We start from the raw sequence: 18,806 nt of genomic DNA on the forward strand, positions 1-18,806 counted from the left end.
AATGTTTATCTGTAAAACAATAACCTTTAAGTGATTAGTGGACACCCAGACACACAAAATGAAACCTAAAAAGTTTAATCTATAAGCAGGTTATTACAGAGAACAAAAGAGCTGATATACTTCAGCAGATTATATATATACACACAATATTTCCAGATCTTTAGATGGGTTGTATATTATTATATAATATCAAGAAAAAATTTGGTCTTATTAATATGCTTTTTTTAAAAAAAGAAACTAGGGGCGCCTGGGTGGCTCAGTGGGTTAAAGACTGCCTTCGGCTCAGGTCATGATCCTGGGGTCCTGGGATCGAGCCCCCCATCCGGCTCTCTGCTCAGCGGGGAGCCTGCTTCTCCCTCTCTCTCTGCCTGCCTCTCTGCCTACTTGTGATCTCTGTCTGTCAAATAAATAAATAAAATCTTAAAAAAAAAAAAACACTAAACTGCAATCTCTTGAAAAATAGAAAACTCTGGTAAGCACAAAGACTCAACACATCTATAAGTGTTATCTGCACAGTATCTGGTATACTGAGGAACTCAAAAAATAGCCAATGGATCGACGTATGTAGGTATATACGCACAGGTGCATGGCTGAATGAACAAATAAAGTAAAATCTGAAATGTTACCTCTTCTATGAGGCTTTCCTCAACCCTACCTGTTGGTGATAATTGTTTCTTCCTTCTCTTCATTTCATAAAGAACTCTACTATAGTCTTATCTTTCTGTATTATTAATCATTTGATTGCTTATCTATCATCCTGTCTGCCTAAGTGAAACACTAAAGAGATGGGACTCGTATCTTCTTTGCTTCTATAGCTAAGTACCTATCCCAGTAAGTACACCCAAAGGGCCTCCCAAGCAGTGAGGACACTGACCCTGAGGAAGTCTCTCCAAACCTGTACAGTAACGGCCCACTTACGTGACACTTCCCAAACTATCAATTACTCTCCAACCCAATAGAAAACACTTTTATCCCCAATTATCTTATGGTGTTCTCATTCCTCATTCCACTGCCTATGGGCATCACACAAACTACTTTTACTCACCTCATACCATTAAGAGAACTGAATCTGATCAGTTTTCATGGATTTAGGGTCTTCCAAATACATATGTAAAATCCTATCTTCTGATCAAAACTGCTTATTGTAAATATCTGACCCAGCTTTTCCTTGGGGTCTAACCTGTGACCTCTCAGACACTACTACCTTCAGGAATAGACCGCCTTTCCCCATACTCTCCAGTCTCATGCAAAATAGAAACTCTTTCCATTTAACATAGCTATGACAGCATAAATTGTTCAAAATAAATTTTACTAAAAGACAAAAAGGACATAAAATACAGTAGCATAAAAAACTGTATTCACAAAGTTCAGATCTCTGATCTCTTTTAAAACTAAATTTTAGGGGCGCCTGGGTGGCTCAGTGGGTTAAAGCCTCTGCCTTTCGCTCAGGTCATGATCCCAGGGTCCTGGGATTGAGCCCCGCATCGGGCTCTCTGCTTGGCTGGGAGCCTGCTTCCTCCTCTCTCTCTCTGCCTGCCTCTCTCCCTACTTGTGATCTCTATCTGTCAAATAAATAAATAAAAAATCTTAAAAAAAAAAAACAAAAAAAACTAAATTTTAAGCTCTGCAACTTATTCATTTAATAATAATTTAAAAATACCTTCTCTGGTCAGGTACTCAGAAATGAAGAAGGAGGAAGGAGGAATGGGAGGAGAAAGAGAAGAAGAAAAAGAATAAACCACCACCTAAATCCAAGATACCCCCTCCAGCTAGAAAACCCATTTCCTCATGTCCCTATTTATGTTTTAACGTCCGCCTAAAATGGCACTTTCTCAATGGGGAGAAGATTCTTTCTTGACAGTCTTTTCTTAGACAAAACTTTTCATTTAAAACTGTATTCTCGGGGCACCTGGGTGGCTCAGTGGGTTAAAACCTCTGCCTTTGGTCATAACCCCAGGGTCCTGGGATCGAGCCCCTGCATCAGGCTCTCTGCTCAGCAAGAAACCTCCTTCCCCCTCTCTCTCTCTGCCTGCCTCTCTGCCTACTTGTGATCTCTGTCAAATAAATAAATAAATAAATACATCTTAAAACAAAAAACAAAACTGTATTCTCAAAGCATTTCCCTCACATCTCTATTCTGGCATTTATCAACTGAACTATGGTGAGTCTCTTAAAGTCTCCCAGAAACTGAACTCCCTAAATACAAGGATCACATTTTATTTATCTTTGCAGCCTATAAGAGCCCAAAACAGTATCGAGCAGATATTAGGCATTCATGTTTGCTATCATGGCCCAAAACTGCTGAGAATGTTCATTCCTACTTCTACATTTTAATGGTCTGGTATGTTTATCCATTAATTCACTCACTCTTTTAACAAATACTCATCACACAATGTGCACCTAGTACAATGCTAGGCACTGGGAGTACATGGGGAATAAATCAGACACGGTTCCTAGCCTCAGCTCTCTCAATCTAATGCAGGATACAATAAAATTTATGTGTTCACAAATAACATTCCCTGGGACATATCAGTCAATCCTACAGTTTTAAATACCATCTTGGGTCAAAAAATATAAAATTTATATTCAAGCCCACAGCTTGCTCAGATACTCTCGACTCACATATTCAACTGCCTCCTCAATATTTTCAACTGAATGCTTACTAGGCATCACACATTTAACAAGTCCCAAAGAGAGCTCTTGATATTCCCCCACTAAACCTCTCCTTTCCTATCTCAGTAAATGTCCACACCATTCACTTAGTTGTTTATGCCCAATTCATCTTTTCCTCCATCCTTCCACAATCAATCATCAAGTCCTGCTGCCTCTAGCCTCCGTATGTATCAGCCTACCTACCCTAATCTTTATTTTTTTATTATTTTTTAATATATTTTTTAAGTCTTTATTTATTTGAGAGCGAGAGAGAGAGAGCGTGAGAAGGGGAAGGGTCGGAGGGAAGCAGACTCCCTGCCAAGCAGGGAGCCTGATGCGGGACTTTATCCCAGGACTCCGATCACGATCCCAGGACTCCAGGATCACGACCTGAGCTGAAGGCAGTTGCTTAACCAACTGAGCCACCCAGGCGCCCTATCCTAATCTTTAATAGTAGAAACCACCATCATCTCTTACCTGGAGTCACTGGTAACCCTACTGCTACTTTTGCTCTTTCACTCCCATCCAGTTTCCACCCATTAGCCAGAAGATCCTTTCTAAAATATTCCCTGGGGCGCCTGGGTGGCTCAGTGGGTTAAAGCCTCTGCCTTCAGCTCAGGTCATGATCTCGGGGTCCTGGGATCAAGTCCTGCATCGGGCTCTCTGCTCAGTGGGGAGCCTGCTTCCCCCTCTGTCTGTCTGCCTCTTTGCCTATTTGTGATCTCTCTCTGTGTGTCAAATAAATAAATAAAATCTTTAAAAAAAAAAAATTCCCTGGGTTGCAATTAAAAATCTCCTGTACTGAGAATGAAATCCAAACTTCTCATCTCACCCTCCAAAACTATGTATGATATGATGTCTACATACTATCTGTCCTCATCTCATCCCACTCGCCCTCTTATGTTTCTATTCCGGCATTTTTTATATTCACACCATAAAGCATTCGCACTTGCTATTCCCTGGATTGTTTCTCTGCTCTCCCCCAAGCTGGCATTTCTTCACATTCAGGTCTTAGTTCAAATGTCACCTCAGAGAGAACTTTCCTGACTGCCTTTCATACTCCCCACCCTAGTCAGTGCCATAACACCCTGCTTCATTTTCCTGATACCACTTATCCCTATTTGAAACTGTACTGTTAATTTGTCTGACTCATCTCTAAAATCTAAGCTTCCTGAGCGAAGGAAATTAATAAATGGCTTTAACCGTAAAAATACAGGTACATGGGAAAAGGGAGCTCTAATCTAGTTTAAGTTGTCAGGAAAGCTTCTCCCAAGTAATGTATGTAGATGGATGACAATGAGTTAATCGCATAATGTGGGTGAAAATGAGGATTCTGAGCAGAAGGAACAATGCTGAAAGACCAGTAGGTGAAAGAAAGCATGACTAATTTAAGTAAATGCGGGTCAGTATGGCTAAAGCAGAGTTAGAAAGAGAGCGGAAACTGGATATAAGCACATGCCAAATTACATAATATTTTGAAGGATCCTGGTCATTATCCTAAGAGAAATTAGAACTCTATAGATTTTAAGAAGGTAAGTGATATGAATGGATTTGCATTTGTGTAAAATCACTGGCAGCAATATGAAGAATGGGCTGGGGGAAAGCAAGAGGAACCACAAGACAGGTTAGGGTGCCTAGGCCTAGAGAGTAAACAAGGGCAACCTAATTTAGTGTACAAAGAAGCAGACAAACTTGAAAGATATTTAGAATGTAAACACATAGTGGTTAAGGGAAATGGGGGTTCAAAATGACCCTAAGGCTTCTGCGTTGGCAAACCTGAGACGGACCAGAGAAGAAAGACGAAGATGGGATAATTTGGGCAGGGAACTACTTGCACTCTTAACCAACACCCAAAGCGGCGAAATAAGGATTAGGAATGTTGTTGAGGGCTACAGGTGTTTTTTTCACAGCCCACCGAGGTTCACAATGCAACACAGTAAAAGGGTTCTAAATGAATGCTTTCGGATAACGCCATTGTTCTCTTCATAGATGCATTTACTTGGAGCAGGTGTCTTGGCCGACTCTCGTCACTCCACTCCAAAGCCTAGTTACTCTAACTAAGGCTAAGAAAAACTCTGCTCCTTCCTCTCTGTTAGGCATCATCTCGGCAACGAAACCCTGCCAGTCTCAGATAAGCTGGAATGCTTTCTTCTGTGAATCTACCGCTTCTGCGACAGACTCCAGTACAGAGAAGCTCGCTTAGTATATTTCTTTTTATTTCTCTATCTTCCCTGGAACCTGTACTCCGTAGGGCAAGGCGGCTCTTTCCCTATGGTATCCCCAGCGCCCAACACAGTGGCCGACACAGAGCAGATACTCAGTTCGAAAACTTGAGCGAATGAATTGACGAACGAATGCTTCCTGGGTGCTCCCAGTCCCACGGAAAATCCCAGACCCAGGACTCAGGAGCCTTGACATCTCCTCCTTTCACACACACCAGACTCGGCCAAGCGCACCTGGGTTACGAACTCCGCGTTGATCTGGGACACCGTAGGAGCCACGATTTTCTTGGGCTGAGCAGGGGCCGCCATGGCAGCACTCTCACTCCGCTCCAGTGGAAAGGAAAGGTCCGCTCGGAGCAGTGGTGAACCCGACGCGCTTCCCCTAACAAGCAGCTGGGCTGCCCAACTCCGCGAACCAGGAGCCCGCGGGCCAAAATATCCTCACTGTTCACGTCTCAGAGGAGCGCGTACTTCAGCCCGTACATTTCCCCGGAAGCGGAACGGAACAGGGCCGGAAGTTCGTGCAGGCGTTGCGTCTGAGCTAGAGAATGCAAGGGCTTCGGCCTCCTCCGCGTGCGCCCCCTAGCGGGAATATGGGAGGACGCACCCGATAGTGCGGATAAAGTCTCAATGCCTGGGCAGGTAGGTGGTGTTGGGCGAGCGTTCTCCCGGTAGAGTTGCCGACGTCGGCGAGACTTGGCAGTTCTCTCAAACCTGAAAAAAGCAGTAGTGAAAAAAACATGGGCTGGGTGTGAGGGGCTTGGTTATAAATATTTTTATAAGATTCATGAAGGTATAGGTTGACATACAATGAACTGCATGCACATATTTGGAGTGTAAAATTTGATCTGTTTTCAGCCCTACATCCGTGAAACCATCACCCAAATCAGGATGTTAAACATATTCAACACCCCGAAAAGTTTCCTCATGCCTTTTGCAATCCGTCCCTATTGCCATACTAGGGGGAAAGGGCTACTAGGTAAAAAGGGGCTGACAGATTAGTGAGTGAAGAGGCAATGAAGAAAGTAGGTGTAAAATGGATTTTCAATATAAAAAAACAAAAAGATACAACAGTAACCAGAATAACAGGTAAAACTCAAGGTTTTTGTCCCAACTGTTATCTGTTTTTAAACAAGGTGCAGTGGATTTTTTTTTTTTTTTTTTGGCCTATCCTCCCTTCTTTCCCAACACAACTTCAAATTTGACCCAATAGCTAACCTGCATAAATGCAAATAAATGCAAATTACTGGGCCCAACACCAGACGTGAGAGAAACTCTGAAAATGTGGCTTAACTATCCATGCTTTTAACAAACTCTCTGTATGATCCCAATGCACACTAAAGTTTGAAAACCACTGATCAACAGTTGCAATTAATGGAGTTATGAACAAAAAACAGTGGGAGCACAGGGGATGGATTGTTTGGGTAAATCAGAAAGGCTTCCAGAGGAAGTAGTATTTAAGTTCAAACTCAAAGAATGAATAGAAATTTGCCAGTGTAGATGTAAAATATTAGGAGTTCCATGTTCCTTTAATAATACCATTGTGTCAACTTTTGTTTTTTTTTCCCTCTTAATGCTAACTGAACCCCAGCAGTTAGCCCTGAAATTTAAGTCCTTCTAACCAGCAATAGAAAGTTCAAGATAGGAATTAAAATGTTCTTTCCTGCTTCTAAAAAGCAGATACTCTGTTTCATCAAAAAGTCCTTGAGGCATCTGGCTGGCTCAGTAGGCAGCCTGGACTCTTGATCCCAGAGCCATGAGTTCAAGCCCCCCACGTATAGTGTAGAGATTACTAAAAAACAACAGAAAACCCAAATATGAGTTATTTAACATAACATGTAAATTGAAACATTTTGGGGGCTCCTGGCTGGCTCAGTCAATAGAACATGTTATTCTTGATCCCAGGGTTGCGAGTTGAAGCCCCATGTTGGGATAGAGATTATGTTAAAAAAAATAAGTAAGTAAAAGTCATTTCATCATTTAAAAAAATGTTTTCTGCAAGCCAGTTTTAAACACTTTAGTTTTTTCCCCATAATCATGTAAAGACAAATAAAATCTGGCTGAACTGAATTTCTTCTTTGAACAGTGTGAAAGTCTGTATCTAACTTAAAATAATAGTGGGTAGACAAAATGGAGACAAGAATAGCAAGAATATGCATGGGAGGAACTAATTCTTTATTTCTTTAGCACAAATCTGGAACAAGGCCAAAAAGGAAGATAAATGGGTAAACAGGTAGATCATGTGACATGTAATGCAGTTAACATTCTTTTGTAGGTGATAATAAACTATCAAAGAAATGTACTAAAAAGGAAAAGTAAAAAAAAAAAAATAATAAGTAGAAGGGAGATGATTAAATATCCATGTTAGGAAATTCAGTGTAAAAGGTGGGTTGGAGTGGGCCCAGGAAAGTGTTTGGCCATCAGTGCCTTATTCTAGTATTATGTGCTTTTGCCTTCTATTAAAAAAAAAAAAAAAAAAAGTCGAAACTCTGTAATTTGGACGTTTATTTTTAAAATACTCTGAAATTTAAATTCTTCAGGACTCTTAACCACCACCCAATTTCTTTCAACACACACACATTTCGTCTTAAAATTGTTGGCCCTACTGCAGTACAAAACAAGAAACAATAATTCCACTAACTCAGCCAATGGAACTACTTCAGTAAGTAATCATGCTACAGCCTGGAATCACCCAAACAAAAAATTTTTAATAAATCTCTTTAAAGGTATTTATAAAGTTTATTTTTTCAGAAAACCAAAGTAATTGATTCAACAATACTAACAGTTCTAGCATGCAGCAAATCATCATTTAACATCTAATGTTTAATTTTTGTATCATGGAGGTATACGGTTTATTTTCATTCCTGTAAAGTTTCCACAAGAAGCTTGCAGTGATAAAGGTAAATAAGGATTGTTACAGGTACTTCAAATAGCACTACGGTACATCTTTGACAAAATTTTTTACAATATTCCAACTTTCAATATGAAACAGCTTAAAAAGTCATGGGCCAAAAAAAAAGTATAGTAGTATCACTTAAGCAAATAAAATCTAATAATCATACAAGCACAACACTGTTAAGACTCTCCCTGTTTGAGCTGGGAAATGGCTAAATGAGACATTTGATTCAAATAAAATTAAATAAATAGCTTTGAAAAATACCCAAATACATCATTTCAAACAAAAAATCCTTGAACCTACCTATATTCTTGGAAAATATGAACTAATTATTCCGTATTTTTATGTAATAGCTATGTTCTTGAAAAGTTTTGTGTAAAGCAAATTCTGTAAACCATCATCTTGATTGCATTGGAGGAACATATCTGGAGGAAACCTAAGAGAAATTCTTTTAAAACATGATTCTCCTGCATATTAATACACACTGGGCATTTTATCTGTACTGTTACATTTTATCTCTGTATATTAAGCCCACGTTTCTCAAAATGCACTGGAAAAAGAAGATACCAACCTCTCTTCCTGCTTCCTCCTATACAAAGAGAATTCTTAAAGAGTATGACAAAGAGCTTATAATGCAAAGAATGTTTATTATCCATTCTCAACAGAGGGCTTGTCACTATTTTAAGTACACTAGGACAAACACCCACCTGTTCTTCTCTTCAAAGATAATGGTTACTTTATTACTAAGAAATGTCATTCTTAAAGATTTTATTTAAAAATGGCAAATACAAAGGACAATTTGTGATTATGTCTTTTATAGCTTAAGATTCAGTATTTCCCTGGGGCACCTGGGTGGCTCAGTGGGTTAAGCCGCTGCCTTCGGCTCAGGTCATATCTCAGGGTCCTGGGATCGAGTCCCGCATCGGGCTCTCTGCTCAGCGGAGAGCCTGCTTCCTCCTCTCTCTCTGCCTGCCTCTCCTGTGATTTCTCTCTGTCAAATAAATAAAATCTTAAAAAACAAACAAACAAAAAAAAGATTCAGTATTTCCCAATCATGACAGTGCTGTTTCGAAGAATGATACCCTCAATTCCATAAGCACTTTATTACTATTGGAAATAATTACCTTACTAATCAAAACTATTTGCTAAGGATCAAAATAACATTCTTTAGCATTAACGTCTTGAGAGAAACAACAGAATTAAAAACTAGAACTAGACCTAGTCGTTGCCATTTGATCAAACTTAACAGATTTAGTTAAGTCACAGGACCACTCAATTCAAGAGGCATTAAAACAAAGTTTTACTGGGGTGCCTGGGTGGCTCAGTGGGTTGAGCCTCTGCCTTCAGCCCAGGTCATGGTCTCAGGGTCCTGGGATCGAGCCCCACATCTGGCTCTCTGCTCAGCAGGGAGCCTGCTTCCCCCTCTCTCTCTGCCTGCCTCTCTGACTACTTGTGATCTCTCTCTGTCAAATAAATAAATAAAATCTTTAAAAAAAAACAAAAACAAAGTTTTACTGAAGTAAAACAGAAGTCTTGTGGAGATGCAGATCTATAGGTGAGTCTTAAGTCTGTACGACTACTGTTGTCAATTACTTAGTAAACAGATGAATTTCATTTATTCCTCTGAAAAGATAATACTGCATACATATCCTCAAAAAGATTATGGCACTTGGAAAATATTCCTGATTAGTAAACATGATAAATGTATACAGGTGCATTCTAGTCTCTCTCCTTTCAGCTCTTTCGGGAAAGACAACAAACACGCAAAAGGCCAACTTCTAATCCCCTCTGGAAAAGGAGGTGAAGCTACCAGGGTCCTAAGAATAAATGGTTTGCAAAAGACCAATGAAAATAAAGTACGATTTTTTTCATCCATCTTCACTTTTACTGCCTTCAGTTTTTAAACTTACAAGAAAAAATTTTGCAATGGAATTTGAGCCATAGGTGGACAAAATTATGCTTTCATATGAAACAAAATAAAATGTAGTGGGGCTATTTGCTGCAGCCCAAACCCAACTTTTACCTCTGTCTTTTGAATAGATCTAAAAGGAGATGGCATACAGTAAGAAATAATTCCTTTAAAAAAAAAAAGAAATAATTCATTAAAAAGATGAACTTAGTTATTGTACCGCATCATGGATTTACATTTTCAATACAGTCAAAGTATATATTAAAATAAATAAATGTCTTCTATATGGCATCAAACCATGCTCTTCCCGCTAAAAATTAATTTGGCTGTTCCTAAAACATTGTATTAATTTTCTATGTATCTTGGCTCTTACTTTCAGGATAAGCAACTGCCTATGACATCACTCAAACCTAACGAAGGCCTTTTAATGAAAACACATTTTAAATGATATAGGCTTTAAGAACAAGATCACCAGAGAGACCACAAATGTGTTCCTGGTTCTGTCAGTTACATAACTGAATCTGAGATCTTGTGGTTGGTCATTCCTTAAAGTGAGTAAGTTGATGTCTTTTCCAGTGAGGAGCCTGTCTGAATGTTTTGCCACAAACTGAGCATTCAAATGGCTTCTGCCCTGCATGAATTAGGTAATGTCTTTCCAGTTTAGATGGAGATCTAAAACTTTTGGAACAAACGCTGCATTGGTAAAGAAGGCCATCATTCCTCTCTGCACGCCCTGAATAACTACAACAGTGACCATGTTGGCTCTGCTCTGATTGCAGTAGTGCACTGGAGAGATAAGGCTGCCTGTTCCTATAGGGGGTACTAAGAACGAAATCCTCTGATTCAGCCTTAACTTTTATTTCTGGTATCTGATCTGACTCTGAGACCTCATATTTTTGGAAACCAAGAGTCTGACATTGTTGGGAAGTATTATAGTTAATGTTATCACCTGGATGAATGAGAAGTTGGTTCAAATTTTCAAATTCTTGGCAAAGAGATCTTCTATAAGGAATCTTATCAATATGAGTTAATTTGTGTCTTTTTAAGTGAGCTGATTGCCTAAAAGATTTCCCACAAACATTACAGCCAAAAGGTCTCTGTCCAGTATGAATTAAATAGTGTCTTTGTAGTTTGGATATAGAAGGAAACACTTTCTCACATTTGTCACAAGGACACATCTTATGTCCAGTATGGATGTTTTCACTTGGAACTGAAAAACCACACTGAAGCACTTCACAGTTATCAAAGAATTCCTCTCCTGATGAACCATAGATAGATACATCTTTATTATTCACGGAGTTATCTAACATGTTTTCTGTTGTAAGGATACCTTTCAAGTTTTTACCCATATTTTGGCTCTGAAAGTGCTTTTGCCAAGAAAATGGCAAAGTCAATGTTTTCTTCTTTTTATTGCCAACTGGCTTATATGTTCCATGTTTGCCAAGAGAACCCATAAATGTTTTCTGGGTTTGTTCAGGGCTCTGCTCACCAGAAATAAGATCATAATTTTTCAAGAAACTGTTTCTATTTACTTTTCTCTCAGATCGAAAATTATCTAATTTCTTACCCCCAGCACGTTTAAGTTTAGCCAAGATTTTTTTCACAATGGTTTTATAGTTGTAGTTTCTTTTGAGCCTGCTTGGAATTTTGCCACCTCTGGCAGGAAAACACTTATGTCCATTGAGAATCTGCTCTGATTCAAAACACTCTTCACACTCTGGACACTGAAAAGGGACGATATAAATAGAGTGGACATCAAGTTGATTATTCTCCTCAGATTCACCTAGATCGCCATTTTCAAAACCATCCTGCTTTGCATTTAATTTATTAGGCAGGGGGCATGATTCTGGACTCTTTACCTTTAATGAAAGAGTCTGAAAAGTCTTATTCCTGGTATGGATTTGTTTATGCTTCATAAGTTTGCTCTGAATCTTAAATCCTTTTTGACAAAAACAACATTGAAAAGGTCTTTCTTCTGAATGTGTGAGTTGATGAATTTTTAAATGAGTTGACTGTCGGAAAGATTTACTGCACAAGACACACTTAAAAGGCCTCTGGCCAGTATGAATAAGTGCATGCCTATCAAGTTTTGACTGTGATGGAAACATCTTGCCACAGATTGTACACGCGTGAATATTCTTTCTTTTCTTTGTAGAGCTGTATGTAGGATCAGACTTAGAGCATGGGTGTAATGCCCATCTTTCCTCTGTGGTAAAAGTATGATACATCCCATATACTGGCTTTTCTTGCTTGGCCTCCAACAGTCTTCTGACCTGCTTAACATCATTCTGGTACGTTTCATTGTGAAGTTGTTGGTGCTTCACAAATGTCTTCAGATTTTTAAAGTGGCGTTGACAAATGCTACATTTAAAAGGCAGATTATGAGTTAGTTGATGTCTCTCCAGATGAACCAGTTGCCTAAAGGTTTTATGACACACATCACATTCAAATGGCTTTTGACCAGTATGAATGAGATAATGCCTAGCTAATTTTGATGGTGTTTCAAAGTGCTTGAAGCATATATTGCAAATATATGGCCTGTTTCTAGGTAGTTTGTTGGCTACTACACACTGTTGAATCTTCAGCATTTTTAAATTGTTTTCAGCCATCGTATTCTTCAGTGATATACTCTGATGAACTCCATGTTCTTAAACTCCACAGATGTCTAAAAATCAAAAATAAAAATGTATTAATTTAAAACTTATTTATTCATATAAAAAATAATTTAAGTTGTCCTTTGGTTAAAGATATTAAGGGCACAGGAGAACCTGGCCTTTTTCTATGTTTAAAAAGTTAGTTAATAACCATTTTAGATGAATGCTTTAGATTTATAAAACTAAATTCACACCCAGAAATGATTTGTCTTGGGATGCCTAGGTGGCTCAGTTGGTTAAGCATCTGCCTTCAGCTCAGGTCATGATCCCAGTGTCCTGGGATAGAGTCCTCAATCAGGCTCCTTGCTTGGCAGGGAGCCTGCTTCTCTCTCTGCCTCTGCCTGCCACTCTACCTGCCTGTTCACTCTCTCTCTCTCTGGCAAATAAATAGAATCTTAAAAAAAAAAAAAAAGAAAAGAAATGATGAGTCTTTAAAAGAAATTTCTAGGGGTGCCTGGCTGGCTCAGTCAGTACAGTATACGACTCTTGATTTCAGAATCATGAGTTCAAGCCCCTGGGTGTAGAGCTTACTTATAAATAAATAAATAAATAAATAAATTTAAAAAATTGTAAAAAAATCTCTAAAAACCTACATAATTTTAAGCTATATTTCTAGTTAGTTGAGACAATACATTAAAAAGGGGAGGAGTCAAATTTCTTAACATTATAAATAGGCTAATTCCTAGTTCTCTATCAAGTAGTGTCATCATTATTTAGTTGCTTTGTCATTATTTATTATTTATTCATTTTTAAGAGAAAGAGAGAGAGAACCTGTGTGTGAATCAGGATGGGGAGGGGCAGTAGGAGAAAAGAATCTTAGCAGGCTCCACCCTGAGCACAGAGCCCAATGTGGGACTCCACCTCACGACCATGAAATCATGACCTGAGCCCAAATCAAGTTGGACGCTCAACTGACTAAGCCACCCAGGTGTCCTGCTTTGTCATTTTTTAAAAATTAAGCTAGAATGGTAAAGAATTAAAATACAAAATAAAAGTAAGAATTAAATATATAAAGAATTAAAGTAAAGAATTAAAATATAAGAGAAAATATAAATATTATTTAAGAATAAAATATAAAAGAATTAAAATGTAAAACTAAAAATAAGATTATTTGCATTTAATTATAGCATACCATGGGTATGATCTGAGAGAACGTTTCAGTTACCAAGGTTGGATTACTTAGCCACATTATTAATAGTATTTACTTTTAATTACCTCTTTGGACCAACAAAGATAACACGGACAACTGGGAGAAAATGCCCCAGATAACTTGGGTTCTAGTCCTGATTTGTTACTGTATGATCTCAGTGCAGGAAATAAATTCATCTCTAAAACAGGGAAAATGCCTCCTGGCTGCATGCCACATCAAGTTGTGAGAATCAATGGAAATAATCCATCTAAATGTGTTGGAAAACTATGAAGTGATATACAAAAGGGAGGTATTAGCTCAACACTAATCAAATTTTAAAACTTTATCCTTGTCTACATATTACGTATTTTCAGGGTTTCTAACTAAGAAATAAACATACTAAAAAAAAGAAAAAGAAATAAATTAACTAACTAAATTTATAGTTCTTTGCATTTCTTCTTTGCATTTGTTGTGGAATTCCTGAAAGAACAGGTACAGAGTAGATGAGGCAAATTGGCTACTAATATTCTTATCGATGGCTAAGTAACTGAAAGTTAAGTGTGGTTCACTTTTCAGACAATGTAATAAAAGGATCATTTTGGTTTTGGAGTTAATATAAAGACAAATATGCTTTTGCTAATGTAACTCTGTGGGACACATGCAAAAGATTACTAGGTATTTTCACAAAAACTGTATACCCTATCTTCTTTTATCAGAGAAACCAATCTTCTCATTCTTCTACTATTGCATTTACTTTAAATAAAGGAGTCAGAGATTTAAAAAAAAAAAAAAAAGCTGCTCTACCTCTCTAATGTTGTATCTTCTACTTGAAATCAGAAAGTTGTTAAATCTACCACAAATGCAGTGTTCTTTTGTCAGTTAACTTAGCAAACATCCAACATATATACTATTTGCATATATGCATACTGTTTTCTCCTAGAAGATACCCTAAACACAAAATCACAAACATATCCACTGTGTTTCTTTTCAGCAATGTGAATTAGAAACAAAAACATTCGTTTATCGAAGAAGTTTCTTCTACGAGGTGCTTTATTACAGTGTTTTTGTGTTTGAAAAACACAACTGCATGTTGCTACCATTAATACACTGTGAAATCAATTCAGTGGGTCACGATCGGCAGTCTTGTTTAATAAAGAGTAGAAAATATCAGACTGCCTAACATAAAGATGAATACTGTTTTGTGAAACTTCTGTTGAAAGAGGTAAGAATGTTGTGAAAGCTGTTCCTGGTACATCTCTTCACACAACATTAGTCAGAGGAAACCACAACAAATCAGTCACTTTATTCAAAGTAACCAAGTAATCCACTAGGTAAAACTGGGGCCCACAGAATGAGGCAGGATTACTAAGGAAAGCAGCAGTATCTAATTTTTTTCACTTGGCCCATATAACCCTGAAATATTTACCAAAAAATGTAATTAGAGGCCAAATGAATATGCCATACAAATCTATGCAAAATAAAAGACTCTGACTGCAAGCCACTATATTAATTTACAAAATATGCCATATAACACAGATATCCATGTTAGCAACAATCAACTGTTGGTGCTATTCATATGCATTTTCAGTACACTGGGTTAGAGAGAATACTGGTGAACACTCTTTAAATCCCTAAACTTGGCAATTTATTTCATTCCTGTCAAGCTATCAGGTGTCAGGGTGGTCAATTAGGACAAAGAGCCAAAATGAAAATAATAATCAAGCCTTTATTCACTTACTGCCACAGTGCAAGGATGAGGCAAAACAAGTACCGGTTCCCAGGGTCCATTAGACAGAACTACACTAGGTGAGGATCAAATGGATGCAGCAGACACCGCATCTCCCTGCAGAGGCCAGAACTACAGGCTTCTGCCTCATTATGGGCCTCTGGGCCAGAGGAAGAGGAAGGAAGAGCTAGAAGTGGAAAAGTCCTGAGTTAAAACAGAGCAAAGTACCTCAAGCAAGCCCCTCCCCCTACCCACCCAAGGGGTCTTGGCAGAGATGGAGGGGCCTGGAAAGCACCGGGCCAAGACCTTCTGAATGCAGGTAACTGAGCCAACAACCCAAGCTAGTACAAACATGGGGTGAGTCCTTGATTGCAACTCCCTCCAGAAAACTGCAATGCATTGGCCATGCCCAGGTCTGGTGTGGAGAGGGCAGTTTTCCCCTCTAATAAGGCTAGCCAGCCAAAGACATGCCATTGTCTGCCTTCAGGACTGAAAGATCACACAAAGGATTTTGTCCAGGAGCCAATCTCCTCTATTCCTACCGTATATCTTTCCTTCTCTTTAATAGTATCTATGGAATACTCTTGAAAGAAGTCCCAGACTAGAACCACACAACACAACCATCTCTGATTATAACAGGAATTGACTACCTACAGTTCCTGTGCCAGAGTGTCTATGGCTGATCAACTACCACTAACAGTTAAGACTGGATACTATTGTCATTTGCCTTTATACCGTGTGGGAAAGCACTTTACTTTGTTAGAACCATTGGTGGCAACAAGTGATCTCATCTGCTATTTATAAGTGATAGCTCAGGGATCTCTAGTGCTCCAAGGGCAGTCCCATATGTACTTCTACAGGGTGCACATTAATTTGATAGAGCTGCAAATCCCACTTCAACTGATTCTCTGTCCTCTCAATTGATTTTATTGTTGGTGGTGGTAATATTAAAACCAAACCAAAACAAAACAAACCAAAGCCAACTCCGTATACTTCTTCCTGTTAAACTGAAAATAAAAACAGTAAATCTCAGTGGTTCAACCTGAAGATTATTCTGACAACTGCAAGTCACACTCAGTTGGAAGACCGTAAAAACCGATTTAAAAAAATTTCATTTACGCTTCAAGGCTGAAAGCTTTTTGGTGTTTTTTTTTCCTTCTTTCTTTCTTTCTTTTTTTTTTTTTTTACTAACTAACATAATAAAAGCGCAGTAAGGACATCACAAAAGCCAATGAACAGGAGACGAAAGCCCTGAGAGAAACTCGGGCCACTTCCAAATGGGGTATAATCTCTGGCGACATTTATCACAGCCTTTCCTTCTTGGTAGCTGCTTCTGCCCCCACTTCCCCTGGCCCAAGCTCGTAAACCCTCACCTCTCGTCCCAGACGGGCTGCAAAGGACAGAAGACCCTGAAGTCCGGCCGTCGCCCTAATCACCCACAACCCATAAGCACGTACGGAGTCGAGCCGAGCCCAGAGACTGCAAAATCCCACACCAGGAAAGGAAGGGCAAGGGTGAAAACGGCTTTGGCCGCAGTCAGGGGGAAATGCCTCATGCGACTCGACCCCCAGCAGGGGGAAATGCATCCTTTCTGCGCCCTCCTCTAAAGGATTGCTGCTCCCCAAGAGACGCAGTCGGGAGGCGGGGGACTGGAAAAGGAATGGGAGCTGAGGTCGTGGCGTCCCCGCTATGGGTCCCCGGGCTCCTTGGAGGGATCGAGGAAGGCCCGACCCTTCCCGGGGATCGCTCCGCCTCACACACAGACTCCTCTAGTCCTCCTCACGCACCTGGAGCTGACACGGAGCGGGCAGGCGCGCATCCCAGGGCCCAGGCGCCGCGAAGGCAGCGAGCGCACGTCCGTAGGGTTGGCGCGGCGACGGGCTGAGCGCGCAGGCGCAGCGCACTGGAGCGCCCAGGGACGCGGTCCGGCTGGAAACAGGCTCCCCCCACCCCAGGGCCGCCGTCGCTTAGGCGCGGTCTGCGAGTCGGGCGTGAAACGGGGTTCCAGAGGTTGATCCCCACCCCTGGGGCTGCTCGCCCCGCGCTGCAGTTTCGCGGGGAAGAGAATAGAGACGTGAAGAAGGCCGGTTCTTCTGATTTGCGACAATTAGATGAGATGCATGTAAAGTGCTTAAATAGTGCCTAGAGCACAGTAAGCCCTCAAATAGCTTTATTATTTACTACACTTTTTATATTACGTACAACTTTATGAAGGGGTGGGATCATTTTAAAATGAGGAAAATGAGATCGAGGCGTTAAGAAACTTACTCAGTGTTCCATGGCTGGTAGACGATGGAGATGGGATTCGAATATAGGTGTTTAGCCCAAAACTGCACTTTTAATTCACTACTTCTTCCCAAATTAACCTCAGTATTTGATGTGGACACAACGAAGCGTTCAACGTTGCAGTCCTTTTACAGACTCGGATGGCACATTATCAGGTATAGGATGTTTAGATATCTACCGAAGATTTTAAGTACAAAAAACAGTGGAAAATTATTGCGAATTTTTGCAGGTTCCGATTTTAAGTGTCTCAGCTTGAGCGATGAGGACATGAGGACAGGAAACAAGCACATTTTCTTTCAACTGTAAGTAGCTTTTTGCATTACTTGCTAAGGACCACTGACAACAAAAATTGTTATTTCTTTTTTTTTTTTAAGATTTTATTTATTTATGTGACAGATAGAGATTACAAGTAGGCAGAGAGGCAGGCAGAGAGAGAGGAGGAAGCAGGCTCCCCGCAGAGCAGAGAGCCCGACGCGGGGCTCAATACCAGGACCCTGGTATCATGACCCGAGCCGAAGGCAGAGGCTTTAACCCACTGAGCCACCCAGGTGCCCCCAAAATTGTTATTTCTAATGTTGGTATACATTCCTCTATTTAAAAAGGAAAAAGTTGGGCCAATGAAAAGTCAGTCTCTATTTCCCATATGGCAACATGAGGAAATGGCTAATAGGACATAAGCTTTGGCTTTTTATGTAGGAAGCTTGAAGGAGTCACATTTGGAGAAGGTTGAAGCCCTTACTTCCAAGAGAAGCAGAGACAGAAAGGAAGGGAAAATTTTTGGTGTCCTAAATGCTAACCTCAGGGTAGGGACGCTGTGTGTTCAGATAACTTTGGATACTTTGCTGTATTTCGCAGGTTCTTCTGGGAGCTCAGCTCAACCAAATCATGCAAATAATTGCCTCCATCATCAACCACATAAATCGTCAGGAAAGATGTGCAGACCATAAGAGAACATTACCTGAAGTTGGAACCAATGGAGCGTGCATTACCTGCAAAATAAGTAGGCCTTTGCACCAAGAGTCTGAATTTGGAGTGTGGAACACAGATGAGACATGGGTAAGTTATTCTCCAAGGCCAGGTACCCCATTCACCCTGAACTGACGTCATTTCCGGAGTTCTCTGGAGAAAAAAGGGAGAAATTACCATGAATAAGTCATTAGGAAGATTTCACTAAATAGGTGAGATTTGAGCAGGGACTTAGCAGTGGGTTCAATATGGAAGCAGAAAATGTGGGGGACAGGCTAGAACATTGTAGGGAGAGATGGTAGTGTGACAAGGAAAAGTAAAGGAATGGTGTGGCATATGTTTATGATAAATCTTAACCTCTGCAAC

The 18,806-nt window shown here is 39.8% G+C and overlaps 2 protein-coding genes and 1 long non-coding RNA gene across 4 annotated transcripts in view; 1 reads left to right on the top strand and 2 right to left on the bottom strand.

Moving 5' to 3' along the window:
* Window positions 1–5,364, bottom strand: part of AQR (aquarius intron-binding spliceosomal factor) — a 99,134-nt gene extending 93,770 nt beyond the window's left edge. Inside the window, exon 1 of the mRNA XM_046009156.1 lies at window positions 5,109–5,364. Within this exon, the coding sequence (XP_045865112.1) occupies window positions 5,109–5,183 (75 nt within the window). The 5' untranslated portion in view covers window positions 5,184–5,364. The remainder of the gene's footprint in view (window positions 1–5,108) is intronic.
* A 2,198-nt stretch (window positions 5,365–7,562) lies between these two features.
* Window positions 7,563–17,062, bottom strand: ZNF770 (zinc finger protein 770). 2 transcript variants are annotated; one of them, XM_046010032.1, is made up of 3 exons: window positions 16,976–17,062; window positions 10,629–12,344; window positions 7,563–8,748 (listed from the first exon to the last, which is right to left on the bottom strand). In XM_046010032.1, the coding sequence occupies exons 2-3, from the start codon at window positions 12,286–12,288 to the stop codon at window positions 8,660–8,662; spliced, it is 1,749 nt and encodes a 582-aa protein (XP_045865988.1). In that variant the 5' UTR covers window positions 12,289–12,344; window positions 16,976–17,062; the 3' UTR covers window positions 7,563–8,659. The 2 variants fall into 2 exon arrangements, with proteins under 2 accessions (XP_045865988.1, XP_045865987.1); XM_046010031.1 differs by having other exon boundaries at window positions 7,563–12,344.
* Window positions 17,063–17,191: 129 nt separating this feature from the next.
* LOC123944837 lies at window positions 17,192–18,516 on the top strand. The gene is made up of 3 exons (XR_006818854.1): window positions 17,192–17,629; window positions 17,704–17,776; window positions 18,330–18,516. It is a non-coding gene; the product is annotated as an uncharacterized LOC123944837 (long non-coding RNA).
* Window positions 18,517–18,806: the final 290 nt, after the last annotated feature.

The sequence above is a fragment of the Meles meles genome, chromosome 6 (genome assembly GCF_922984935.1).
Source record: "Meles meles chromosome 6, mMelMel3.1 paternal haplotype, whole genome shotgun sequence".
NCBI classification, from domain to species: domain Eukaryota; kingdom Metazoa; phylum Chordata; class Mammalia; order Carnivora; family Mustelidae; genus Meles; species Meles meles.